Genomic DNA, 13342 nt, shown 5'->3' with positions numbered 1-13342 from the left:
ACAGGGTCTCACTCTGGCTCAGGCAGTCCACCCACCTCAGCCTCCCAGGGCTCTAGGATTACAGGCATGAGCCACGGTCCACTTGGTCGACTAAGATGTATTGAACCTTAATTCATACAGAGCAAGCACACACATGCATTAAATCAGTTTTTCCTCCCAGCATACTTTGTACATCATGCGAGGAGACTGAAGCCCAGAGACATTATCTAACTTGGTATTGTCACATAGCTAGCAGAGGCGGGCGCTGGGATTCAGGCCTGGGAGATCAGATTTCATTCATTAGGGCCTGTGCTCCCTGGTTGGGTAAAAGAATCCAGGGTAAGGCTGTCAGTAAAGAGTTGGTCTCTTAAGGCCCCTCTGAGGAGGAAACATTTAAAATCCTGAATAAAATAAGAGAGAAGACTATGAGGTTATGATAGGGAAAGAACAGAAGAGGTTCAGCAAATGGGAAATTTTTTATGACTGAGATTACACCCGCTGTTCTGTAAAACTTTTCCCTGACTGAACAGATTGTTGGCATATTCCCATCTTAATAAATAGGATTACTAGTCTGTCTTTTACGGCTGCATTATATTCTAGTATATGTTTTACCGAGTGTGTTATCAAATGAAATTCTAATTTTTTGTTTTGTTTTGTTTTGAGACAGTGTCTCACTATGTCATCCTTGGTAGAGTGCTGTGGCGTCACAGCTCACAGCAACCTCAAACTCTTGGGCTTAAGCAATTCTCTTGCCTCAGCCTCCCAAGTAGCTGGGACTACAGGTGCCCGCCACACTGCCTGGCTATTTTTTGTGGCAGTTGTCATTGTTTAGCAGGCCTGGGCCAGGTTTGAACCCTCCAGCCTTGGTGTATGTGGCCAGCACCATAACCACTGTGCTATGAGTGCTGAGCCTGAAATTCTAATTTTTTAGCAACATGAGCAGTGGTCAATGAATATCCCAATTTGTGTATCCATTTTCCCTTGTAGAATGTTTCTTGTGGTCAGTTCATAGAAGTGGATTAATAGGTTAAAGGGTGTGTGTGTTTAATTAATTTTCATATACATTGTTAAATTGTCCCTCTAACAATTTTTATCTAGTTCTGTTACTAATTTGGTATGGTAGGACTTCTTGATGTAATTTTTATTTTTATCAAAGGCATATGAGAGTTAGAGAATCAAGTAGTTTTGTAAGCCTTTTTATGAAAAACAGAAGTTCTTGGCCCTTTAGATCCCAAGGCAGCTGCTTTCACCTCTTAAAGCTGATTCACGCAGCATCTGTCTCTTTACCTTCAAATTCCAGTTGTAGTTTTTAATTTATTTACTTCCTGTGGTGGTTAAGGAGTTAGCTTTTCACCCTTTCCTACCTCTAATCCACGTGTATTTACTTTTGTCACCTCATCTCCTGATAGGACCATGTTAGTTCCTGTTAGTTATAACCATTTTCTCTGCCTCCGTTATTAAGTAGCATAAAAGCTGAGTCATGCCCACACTGATGGCTTTTCTTTGACTACACCCTATGTGTTTTCCCTGAAGTTAATACTTACCTTTTTATTTGCTTTGTTTCCTATATATTTCATCTTCAAAATATCCCCTAGTTCTATAAATTTCCAATGTAGGCAGACACATTAAGTGGACTATCATTTTAATTTCTTAAAGAATTCTCCCTCTAGGTCTTCTGGTATGTCCTGGAAAGGCCGCTCAGTAGGCCAACTGTCCAGCTGTCACTGGGAAACGTCCCTCACTTTCCTCCTGGGCTCCTCTTGCCTGTCTGTTAGGTTTTCCTCCAAGAATAATTTCCTCATTCTCTGCTTATTCCTCATTTGGCGGTAGGTTCTGTGAAAACATGGCAGTAAGTGTTTTTGAAAGCTTATGTGTCTGGAAATGGCTTCATTCTCCTTTTACCCTTAATTGACAGTTGTCTGGGTCTGGGAGAACAAACTTGAAATTGTTCAGTGTTTTCAAAGTAGTGCTCCCTGGTCTCCTGGTTTCCACTGGTGTGGTCAGAAGTCCAGTGCTTTTCTAACTGAGTTAGTTTCGTGTTTGTCTTTCTGTTCTCTGAAGGCTTCTTGGTCCACAGTGTTCTGAACACTGTGGCAGTGGCCATCTATTACACTGGCGCTCAGGAAGCTCTTTCATTTTGGAAATTCACAGCTGCGATGTCAGAAGCGGCCTTGAACTGTTCTGTACACTCTTTCGGTATATGTACCATTCAGGTATAAGATGTTCTGGACAGGTTGCCTGGTTTGCTTTTCTCTCTTATTTTCCAAAATTCTGGTGTTTTGCTTTGCCCCGTGTGAGATTTCCATAGCTACATTTATCCTTCAAACCCTCTATTGAGTTTTCTTTCTTTTTCCAGGAGCTCTTTTTTGTTGTTTAAATGTTCCTTTTAGACACATATATAGAGCAACGTGTTACTTTTTTAATGAGGCAAATAATCTTTAACTGTGTCTTGAGCACCTAGTATATGCCAGGCCCCCTTCAAATCTCTGAGAATCATACCAATGCCTAGTCATATCCTTAGAGACAAAGGGAGTAACAAATAAAAAATACACAAATATATATGTGTGTGTATCTAGGAAACAAACGTGTACGTTGGGTGGTGTTGAGTATGGTGGAGGGAAATGAGGAGGACAAAGGGATCAGGACCCCTGGGCCGGGCAGGGGATGCTATTTTACATAAGATGGCCTGGGAAGACCTCCCGGGTAATGCCATGTTGTAGAAGGCGGCTGAAGGAGATGAGGAATGAGCCATATGAAGATGCGGGGAAGGAGTGTTCTGGGCAGAGGAAGTGTTGAAGTAGAGACATGGTCTTCACGTTCGAAAACTGCAGGAAGGCCGGGGCCACGGGAGCAGAGCAGAGAGGAAGAGCCTGGGAGGATGTGAGGTTGGGAAGGGAGCAGGTCAGGTCACCTAGGGCTTTGTAGCCCGTTGCTAACATATTTGTTTAACACAAGCTGGGACACCGCTGAAAGGTTTTGAATAGAGGAATAAATGTGATCTAATTTGTAAACCCCTCTGGTTCTTTGTGGAGAATGGTCTGTCAGCGACAAAGCAGAGCTATTGCAGTTCATTGCTGTAATTCAGATGAGATGTGATGGTCAGGGCCAAGGTAGAAGCAATAGAGGATGTTACAGGTCACTTGTTTCTCGATAGATATTTGGATGCGTGTATGTGTATATACACAAACACAAACACACACATACATACATAGGTATTTTTTTGAGACAGGGTCTCACTCTGTTTCATGGGCTACAGTACAGTGGCATATCATTGCTTACTAGAAGCCCCTGGGTTCCGCCTCAAACTCCTGGACGCAAGTGATCCTCCTGCTCAGCCTCCCGAGTAGCTGGGTCTGCAGGTATGTGCCACAACACCCAGCTGGGTTTTCTAGTTTGGGTAGAGACAGGGTCTCACTCTTGCTCAGGCTGGTTTTTTCAATCCCTAAGCTCAAGCGATCCTCTCACCTCTTTTCACCTCAGCCTCCTGGGCTGCGATTACGGGTACCAGCCACCATGTTCTGCTGGAGCAGCCTGTTTGGTAGGAGTGGAACCAGAAAAGAGGGTTCACTTGGAAGCCAAGTGAAGAACAAGCTTCAAAGAGAAGGGCATGATCAGCTATTTAAAGACGTGTGGACAGACCAAGTAGGATGAGACCAAGAATTTACCATTGGATTTAGAGATTGGATCATTTGTGATCTTGCTGTACTTTTTCCAAGGAGATAAAAGCTTTGTTGGAGAGGGATCAAGAGTGATTAGGAGAAGACTAGAAGCAGCAAGTATAGGCAACTTTTTTGAGGAGTTTTGCCATAAAGGGGAGCAAAGAAGCAGAGTGTAAATCAAAGGAAGAGGATATGAGCTTACAAAAGGGTGTGTGTTTGTGTGTGTGTGTGTGTGCACACACACACATTTCTATACGTTGTTGAAATGATCTGGCAGAGAGAGGAGGAATTGATGCAGGAGAGAAAGGGGGCATTTGCCAGATTCATAACCTTGTAAGCTGATAGAGATGGCAGTCACTGTGTGAGTGGAAGGGGGACTTTAGACCAGGGGCTGGGCAGTTGGCTCATGGTCCAGGAGGGAAGGCAGAATAAAGGTTGCACATCTGCAGGTGTGCTCCCAGTGTGCTCATGGGAGTCTATGATGGTTAACATTTTCTCAGTGAAGATGGAAGCAAGGTCAGCCCTGAGAGTAGATCTGTGATGCTTACAGGAGTGCAGAGCAGAATTGCTCTGACAAGGAAGGGCGGTCACTGCTACAGCTTTTTATCTGTTTAAGTCTGGGACTCACGGTCACCTGGCATCATAGCTCACAGCAACCTCAAACTCCTGGGTTCAAGTGATTCTCCTGCTTCACTTTTTGGAGTAGCTGGGACTACAGGGGCCCACCATGGTGCTCAGCTGATTTTTCTGTATTTAGTATAGGTGGGGTCTCACTCTTGCTCAGGTTGCTCTTGAACACCTGACCTCAAGTGATCTTCCACCCCAGCCTCCCAGAGTGGTAGGATTATAGGCATGAGCCACTGTGCCAGCTGTTGCTGGAACTTAAAAAAAAAATACACCCTGCCAAGCACACTGTGTCCATGTAGTAAATAAAACTACAAGGTCAAAGGCAAATGTGACAGAGGGGACTGGCCCTGAGACTTCTGGATTGAAAGGCAGTAAGAAAGCATTTTTGTGTTTTTCACCGTTGCTAGTAATTTTGGTCAACAGTTATTTTTAATTCTAAATAACAAGACACAGAATACCTTTATCATTAAAATTTCTGAGGGAAAAATAACTATCACTATTTATTCTCTAGATTTAATTCTTTTCTAATGGAAATGATTTTTTCCTTTGATAATATTTTGATGATGTGAGGTTTTCTTAGATAATTATACACAATAGCAGAATAGATCATATTAGTTTTTGTTTGCTTATGTGTAGACTATATAAAAGAATAATCAATACCATCCTATAATTGCATCCATCACATACAATGCATTTTCCTGTGTTAAATGATTCGAAAATAAATTTCCAATTACTGGAGAAAATTAATTGCCAGTGGGATATTGATGAGACTTAATCCTAGTGTAGAAAACAGGGGAGAATTGGTGTTTTGCCAATATTTAAATTTGTCATTGAAGAATATGGAATGTCTTTCCAAGTACTCATTCAATAGAGTTTTACAGTTTTCCTTAGATAGGAAATATCAAACTCATTCCTAGATATTTTGTGTTGGATTATTTTTTTGTTGTGAACGCCTTATTTTTTAATTGGTGAATATTTTCCTTTCATAGTGATCCGTGATTTTTAGATGGTTATTTCATAACCAGCCTCTCTATTAATCTTAGAGGAACTTGACACTATTTTTCATTTGAATATCTTGGATTTTTGAGCAGGATATAGACTGTAGTAATATTAATAGTTTTAGGAGACTGACGTTGATATTTTTTAGTTTTCTCTTGATTTTTACCTTGCAGAAGTTAATTGACCCAGGTTTAGGAATTGATTATCAAATTTTCTCCTCTGACCTTCTCTGAACTTGGCTGAAATCTGACATTGATTTCTGCCGTTTAGGGGCTTCCTTTGGGGGACTGAAGGTAGATCACCAGTCCCTGGGTAAGATTATAGGGTTGAATATTTCTATTTTGGGGCCTTTCTTTATAATATCGATTATATTTTACATTCTTTGCAAGAGACATTCCCAGATCACCTTCACAGGTAGGGTTTTATGGCAGGGATGTGAGACATATTAGGCCTTCAAGCTGCTCCTGGTCCTAGACCTCCCAGCTGGGGTGTTCCGTTGTTTCACAGGAATAAGAGTAGAGAGGTCGCTGGCCTGTGTCCCAGCCGTGGTGTCTCAGCTGCCCAGCGTGCTCCTGGCATTCCTTTTTCTGAAAGAGAAGAGTTGTTTGCCCCTTGTTAGGATATGTCTGACTTCATTCAGGCCTTGATAGTTGACATTTTGCAGAGAAGGATCTTTCTGCAAGTCACATATATCTGTAGTATCTAGAGGAAGCCGCAGTCAGGCCTTGGGTCATGACTCCGCAGATGAGTCTGGGTTCTGACTTCGTTATCACCATGCTTACTCTAAACCCATGGCTCCCAACTGGGGCTGATTTTGCCACTACCGGAGACATTTGGCAGAGTCACTGTCGTGACTATGGTGGGGTGGAGCTTGCTGCTTCATCCAGTAGGTAGAGGACAGGAGTGCTGCTAAAAATCCACCGCCGGGCTTTGTTGGCCCAACAACCGTGTTCTCAATCAGGTCAACTCATTCTTGTCTCTGATGGGGCAGCCCCAGGAGAAAGGGCAAGTGTGGTTTTTGTATTTTAAGTCAAGTCCTGGGTTATGTAGAAGGCTCACTGACACAGATCAGTGTTTGTAGAGGGCTCAGCTCCTTGTAGGATTCAGCTGCTTGCAGGGCTTTTGGTAAAAGTGGAAGAAAGAGCTGATGAGGCAGGAGAAATCAAGGGCTGCTGGATTCCAAGAAGGTATGAAAAGCAGGGGCAGAGTTCAGTTGTAGGGCTACGTTGTTAAAAGGAAGGCAAAGCTAGAGCGTAGATTGTAGGTCTCAACTATACGTTTCAGGGTAGTGGTTTACAATATGTCTACTATCAGTTACTCCCTCTTTGTACTGTTCCTGTGAACTGTCGTTCCTGCTGCATCCCGCTCTGCACCAAAGCAGACCATCCTCTGTTCTATCGGGGGACTGATACTTGGGTTAAGAATTTCCCTATCTTTCTTCCATCTCACTCCCCACAGAATTTGCATCTTCTCCTAGAGGGTGACATTTGCAACAATCTTGTCTTCTTTAAAAGTCCAGAGGTTTTCCTGGTAGCACTGGCAGTTCCTAGATCACAGCTGAGGCCCTTTGTTCTTCCCCTGCTGTATAGAGATTGCCTCTCAGTCTTGTTTCCGTCATGTCTGAAACCCTGTCCGTTTCCTCCATGATTGTGAGTTACAGATTCTGCCTTAAGTGTGAGCTCTGCCCGCACTGCAGGTGAACGTACTTTCACCAGGAAGCAGTCCAAGTTAGCTTTGCATTTCTGATGCCCCTGGCTCAGTGTCCTTCTCTGTTCTTCTGATGTGGGCTGTCTTCATCTTGTGCCTTCTCCTCTGGCCTTGTGGTGGCTGCTGCCTCTGCCCAGGCTTTAGGTTTCTAAATACGGTAGAATCTCCTTAAGTTGAGCTAATTTCCATAGACAGGACATGCACCACATGCACGTACCAGTACGGCAGGCCTAAGTCCTTCTGTTGACCACCTCTGCTTTGACCAGTGTGCTGCAGTCCCTTGGGCGGTCAGCTTACAGAGGCTCTCTTGGACATGTTTGGCTGCTTTGTCCACACATGCCATGGTAGAAAATTCCACTCAAAAGATTTCCGAGCTTAGCATGTGTCCTGTGACCAAAGCGTCTTTTCCCATGGTTGCTCTTGGAAACTCGCTTTCTTTAGTTTTCCTTTCTGACTTTTCTGTGTCTTCTGATGGTGTCTCAAGAGTCTCTTTCCATCACTTTTTTTTTAGACTCTGTGGCGGTAGGATGGGCCTCTCCTTCCTCCAGTTCTCTGGCCTATCTCAGCTGTTCAGTTTGGTCTGGAACGTAACCATGGAATCACCCTGTTATTTCTCAGCTCCTGCTGGGCTGCGTTTCAACAAAATCTAGTTGTCTTCTAGTCATTGTCTTTTTCTTACAGATTTGTTAATAACTAAATCAGATATTGTTTTTTCCCTGGTGTCTGATAGTCTAGCCAAACCTGAGCAGTGAGCTTCTTAAATAAAGCCTTTATCCACTGTTCACTCTTCTCTGTGGCTTAAGAATAAATCTAGTTGATAAAAGTCATAAAAAACACTTACTTTTTTCTTCTTGCCCCTTAGATTGTGGCTGAGTTTTCCTCTACTGCAGTCTGAGAAGGTGCCACATCTCACCTGTCAGTGGTTCTTATCCTAGTTGTACATACGCATCACTAAAGGGCTTAAAAAATACTGTTGCTGAGGTTGCATATCAAGATTGTAACTTAACTGGTCTAAGGTGAGGTTTTAGTATTAAAAAACAAAATCTCTAGTTTATTACAATGTGCGCTAGGGTTGAGAGCCTTTCCCGATGCAGGAAAGCCCCATTCTGTCCTGCCAAACTTCTGTTCTGGATCTGTGAAACACACGTGTGATTGGGGCTTTCTTAGTATGTCTGTCTAGCCCTGGCTGATTAGTAAGACAAGGGATCCTGGGAGAAGCTAACACGATATGACTGGATTCTGGCAAAGGCCTGTACGCTAGTGTTCTGTTCATCCTGAGATTGATTTGTTTACTCAGCAGACAAATGAATGAACATAGCAGGTGCCATTTGACAAGGGATTCATTTGTTTACTCAGCAGACAAATGTGTGAACACAGCAGGTGCCATTTGACAAGGGCGTCATCCTCACAGAAGTTAGAGTGGAGGACTCTGGTCTGGTCCTGCACATGAATTCCTGTCCTGTGAGGATGCTCCTGCTTGTCCCTCGCGCAGTACTGAACCTCACGCCCTACTCCCCTGTAGGTGACAAATTGCTCACCTCAACTTGCCAACTTGGCCAGATAGCAGTTATAGCTCAGAGAAAGAAATGACTAGACTTTGACTTCGCCTACTGATCAGACTAGGATATACTAGTAGCCCTGGTCGCTCATATGCCTGCCTTCTCTCTTAATCAGCTTAGCTGGGCCATGAAACTAGAGACTAGAACTCTATTTGGCTGTCTGGTGAAGGGTGAACTGTTAAAGTCTAAGACCAGAGACAACTGTGGATGACCTCCTCCTGACTGCTTTTTTTGGGGGCACCTATCCTTAACCTTTTCACTCTAACTAAAGACAGAGGAAGTAAGTTGAAGAATCCCAGTAGGGTAGGTGGGAGCTTTTCACCTCCCTTAGAGCCTGGGACAGTGCAGCTACAAATTCCACTCCCTGTTTCCCTTCCCCAAGCCTCTGGGTCTGCTAAGTCATGTGGGCACTTCCCAGGTGGGAGGTGAAATCTAACCCCCACTAGCTAGAGGGAGCAATGAACGAGACCAAAGAAAACAGTTGAAGAAGAACACCAAAGTAGGTATGTGATCAAAAGGCTACATAGACAAGTGAGTTCTTTTAGTAATAACCTCAAACTCTTTTCTGGAGTATGGGACTTTTTTTTTTTTTTTTTGTGGCAGTCACACTCTGTTGCCCTGGGTAGAGTGCAGTGGCATCATCATAGCATACAGCAACCTCAGACTCTTGGGCTCAAGTGATCCTCTTGCCTCAGTCTCCAGAGTAGGTAGGAGTACTCGTGCCTGCCACAATGCCTGGCTAGTTTTTCTATTTTTGGTACAGATGCTGTCTCACTCTTGCTCAGGCTGGTCTCAAACTCCTGAGCTCAAGCAGTCCACTTGCCTCAACTTCCTAAAGTGCTAGGCTTACAGGCGTGAGCCACTGCCCCTGGCTTTACTTGAGCTATGTCAGCGACCTCACCTGCTCATCTCTGCAGAAGACTGCAACACATACTGCAATAAGGTCAGATGTTTTTCGAGAGAAGTTTTTGCATTATTAAGAATTAACCTTTAGAATGATATATGACTTATTTTTTTTTGAAATCACCATAGTGATAGCAAGCAATCATCTTTAGGAGTAGGTTTGATTTTTCATACAGCCAGAAATCATTCAGAATAACCTATATATTGAGTTTGTAAATTTGGTCTGAAGGTAGTTTCTATGACCAAGTTCAGAAATGCTTTGTGTAGAAGCACATTCACGCATCTGGCAGTGATATTGAGGAAAACACCGGCAGGCCCTGCCCTGGGCACTGAGGATAGAGCAAGACTGACACTGTAGCTGGGGAGGATGAGTTGACAAATTAGTAGATAAGCAGTAATGAGATGGTACAGGGGGTGGACTTTGGCCGTCTGCCTGAGCCTTCAGCCAACGGTTCAATCTGCTTACACTACTGAACAAAAGCTCTGAAAGTGAGTAAAACCCAGCTTCAATAGAAGGTCGTCCTGTTGCTTTAACAAGACATGGCAGCCATTAGAGCAGGGGTCCCCCCGTCCCAGTCAAGGCCAGCATGGACTGGTCACTGCCAAGGTGAAGCCCCGAGTTGGCCACTCATAGACCTTTTGCTTCATTTGAATGCTAAAAATCACACTTGAGGGTGGAAATTTAACAGGCTGATTGGACAGGCACCATGTGGTCCCAGAATATAGGTAGCTGCCATGAAAACTCCACCTCTACATGCCATGATTTTAATGCTAGCATCAAACCTTTTCTACTCTTTAAAAAGTTCCCCAGCCTTTTGTTCAGCCAGTCTGGTTGCTCCTTAACCAGTACTGCCCTCCTTTCATTTAGCATACTCCCAACCCCCTGTAAAGCCTTCCTGCTTTTCAGTCTTGTGCCAATTTCTGTTGATCAGGACCAAGGACAGTGAGGTTGATAACAGTAAGACAACCAAATATAATAAACAAGTTGCCAAATCAATACAATTTCTAGAAAGGGATGATCTGAAGAATGGGAGTGATGGGAAGGGTGGAGGTCGGTTGGCTTAGATAGAGGGTGATGTAAGGCAGGTTCTGAGAAGGGGACATCCCAGCAGACCTGAGTTGCGTGTAGCCCACAGCCTGCCACCATATGTTCTGGGCAGTGGCAGCTGTCAATGAAAGGCTCTGAGGCAGGAACAAGCTTGCCAGGTTTTAGGACCATCAGAGGTGTAGGGGCAGGGACTGGAGGAGGGGATAAAAGATGGGACATGAAATTGGATGTGTGTGCTGAGATGGTGAGGACGAGGGCGTGTGTGCCGGGATGGTGAGGACGAGGGCGTGTGCGCCGGGATGGTGAGGACGAGGGCGTGTGTGCCGGGATGGTGAGGACGAGGGGAAGCAGCCAGGGCCATGAGCCTTGCTGGAGTCAGTGTTTTGCCCTTTAGAGACATTGATTGATACAAAGTCTCAAGCTGTTGCCCTGGGTTGAGTGCCGTAGCATCATAGCTCACAGCAACCTCCAACTCTTGGGCTCAAGAGATCCTCTTGCCTCAGTTTTTCTATTTTAGTAGAGACGGGGTCTCACTCTCACTCAGGCTGATTTCAAACTCTTGAGCTCAAGCGATCCACCTGCCTTAGCCTCCCAGAGTGCTAGGATTGCAGGCATGAGTAGGGACATTATTTTGAAGAGTAATATCAATTCATACTCATGAGAGGCACATGTTAAGATAGTGTTATGATGGGAATGGGGAATGAGCACCTTTCTTTGAAGCTGCTTAGACTGTTATTGTGGGAAGACCCAAGCAAGTGATGGCAGCAGTGCCTGGACAGCTGGCTCAGACACAGCTTATTTTTTAATCTTTTCTTTAGTAGGGTTTGAATTTTTATCATATGCATGTATTTTTACAAGATGACTTATTAATATAGTATGTATATTTGTGTGTGAAATTTGATTTTTTACAGAGACACTATAGCTGTTCTATTTGTAAAAACACGAAGGGATCTTTGATCCGTTTCCTCCACTGAGATAACCTGATACATGATTAGAGGCTGCGAGGCGTTTGGATTTCTGTGAGATTCAAGCCTTGACTCTGCAGTGCGTAGATAACACTTAGTTTTTCTGTCTCCAGTTACATCTTTTGCTACCTTCTCCAGGCAACAGAAACAGACACCAAAATCGAAGTGTGTACTCGGGCTTACCAACTGCTGGTGAAGAATCTGGGTTTTAACCCCAACGACATCATCTTCGACCCTAATATCCTAACCATTGGCACTGGGATGGAAGAACACAACTGGTATGCTGTTAATTACATCCACGCCACAAAAGTCATTAAAGTGAGTATGAGAGTTGTCTCTCTTCTGAGACATGGCTCACATTGATCACCTGGGCCCGTGAATGTGTAGAGCTAACTTATGTGTTTATGGACTGAATTACTTTGAGCAATAATTAACATTCTTGTGTTTTTGGAGGGGGGAGGCTTACAACTCTAAAATGCATTTTATGATTTCTTTTTTGCATTCTTGAAAAAAATTTTTTTAATTTCAAAATATTAATTAAGAGAGTATAAGCATTTTTTGTTACATGGGTATCTTGTTATTTATTTATTTTTAGAGACAGAGTCTCACTTTGTCACCCTCAGTAGAGTGCCATGGCGTCACAGCTCACAGCAACCTCCAGCTCTTGGGCTTAGGTGATTCTCTTGCCTCAGCCTCCAGAGTAGCTTGGACTACAGGTGCCCACTAAAACGCCTGGCTATCATTATTATTATTTAAAAAAATTTTTTTCTGAGACAGAGTTTCACTATGTCTCCCTTGGTGGAGTGCCGTAGTGTCACTGGCTCACAGCCATCTCAAACTCCTGAGCTCAAGTGATTCTCTTGCCTCAGCCTCCCAAGTAGCTGGGACTACAGGTGCCTGCCACAATGCCCAGCTATTTTTCGTTGCAGTTGTCATTGTTGTTTAGCTGGCCCAGGCTGGCTTTGAACCCATCAGCCCCGGTGTATGTGACTGGCACCGTAACCACTGTGCTATGAGCGCCGAGCCTAAGCTTGTAATTATTAATGCTTATGTCAGGGCTTTGGCATGGCCATCACCAGAATAGTATTTGTTGTACCCAGCAGGTAGGTTTTTATCCTGCACCCACCTTCCTGCCTTCCTCTCCTCTTGGTTTCTCATGTCCTCTATATCACTTTGTGCCTGAGTGCTACCCATACATTAGCTTCCACTTGTTAGAGAGCACACGTGGTATTTGGTTTCCATTCCTGTGATTCTTCACTTAGGATACTAGTCTCCATGTCCACCCCTGTTCCTGCAAAAGACATTATTTCATTCCTTTTTATGGCTGAGTAACACTCCATGGTATATTATACTACATATACTACATATACTACATTTTCTGCATCCACTCGTCAATTTAAGGGTGTTCAGGTTGATTCTGTATCTTTGCATTTGTGAATTGTGCTATCATAAGCACTTTGAGGTATTTGTTCTTAGTACACTTTTCAAGTGAAATTTAGGGACCTTTATTTTTTTTCCCTTTTACATAACATTGTTTTAAGTCATGAAGTACAAAAAAAAAATTGTGAAGTACAATACACCATATACAAATATACACCATAATAATTATGAAGTACCACATACCAATATATAAATATACACCATAATAATTAATTATGAAGTATAATACACCAATATATCACTACATACCGTAATAATTATGAAGCATATACTAGCTGTCCCTCAGGTCCTGAAGTGGAGCATGGCTAATGCCTCCCTTTGTCTCTTCTCATTCTAAAGCTTATGATGTTACTTTTTTTTTTTTTTTTTTTTTTTTTTTGGAGACAGAGTCTTATTCTCCTGCCCAAGCTAGAGTGCCATGGCATCCGCCTACCTCCTGCCTCAGCCTCCTGATTG

General features: G+C 43.5%; 1 protein-coding gene across 2 annotated transcripts in view; it reads left to right on the top strand.

Moving 5' to 3' along the window:
* The window catches only part of MTR (5-methyltetrahydrofolate-homocysteine methyltransferase), a 114188-nt gene that overhangs the window by 46865 nt on the left and 53981 nt on the right, over positions 1–13342 (top strand). For both annotated transcript variants that reach the window (XM_023509023.1, XM_012813832.2), the window contains exon 16: positions 11585–11764. In XM_023509023.1, the coding sequence (XP_023364791.1) occupies positions 11585–11764 (180 nt within the window). The remainder of the gene's footprint in view (positions 1–11584; positions 11765–13342) is intronic.

Source organism: Otolemur garnettii, unplaced genomic scaffold (genome assembly GCF_000181295.1).
Source record: "Otolemur garnettii isolate 467f Iridium unplaced genomic scaffold, OtoGar3 scaffold00312, whole genome shotgun sequence".
NCBI classification, from domain to species: domain Eukaryota; kingdom Metazoa; phylum Chordata; class Mammalia; order Primates; family Galagidae; genus Otolemur; species Otolemur garnettii.
Note: the sequence above shows the minus strand (reverse complement) of the source record. Positions and strands in the feature narration are given on the sequence as shown.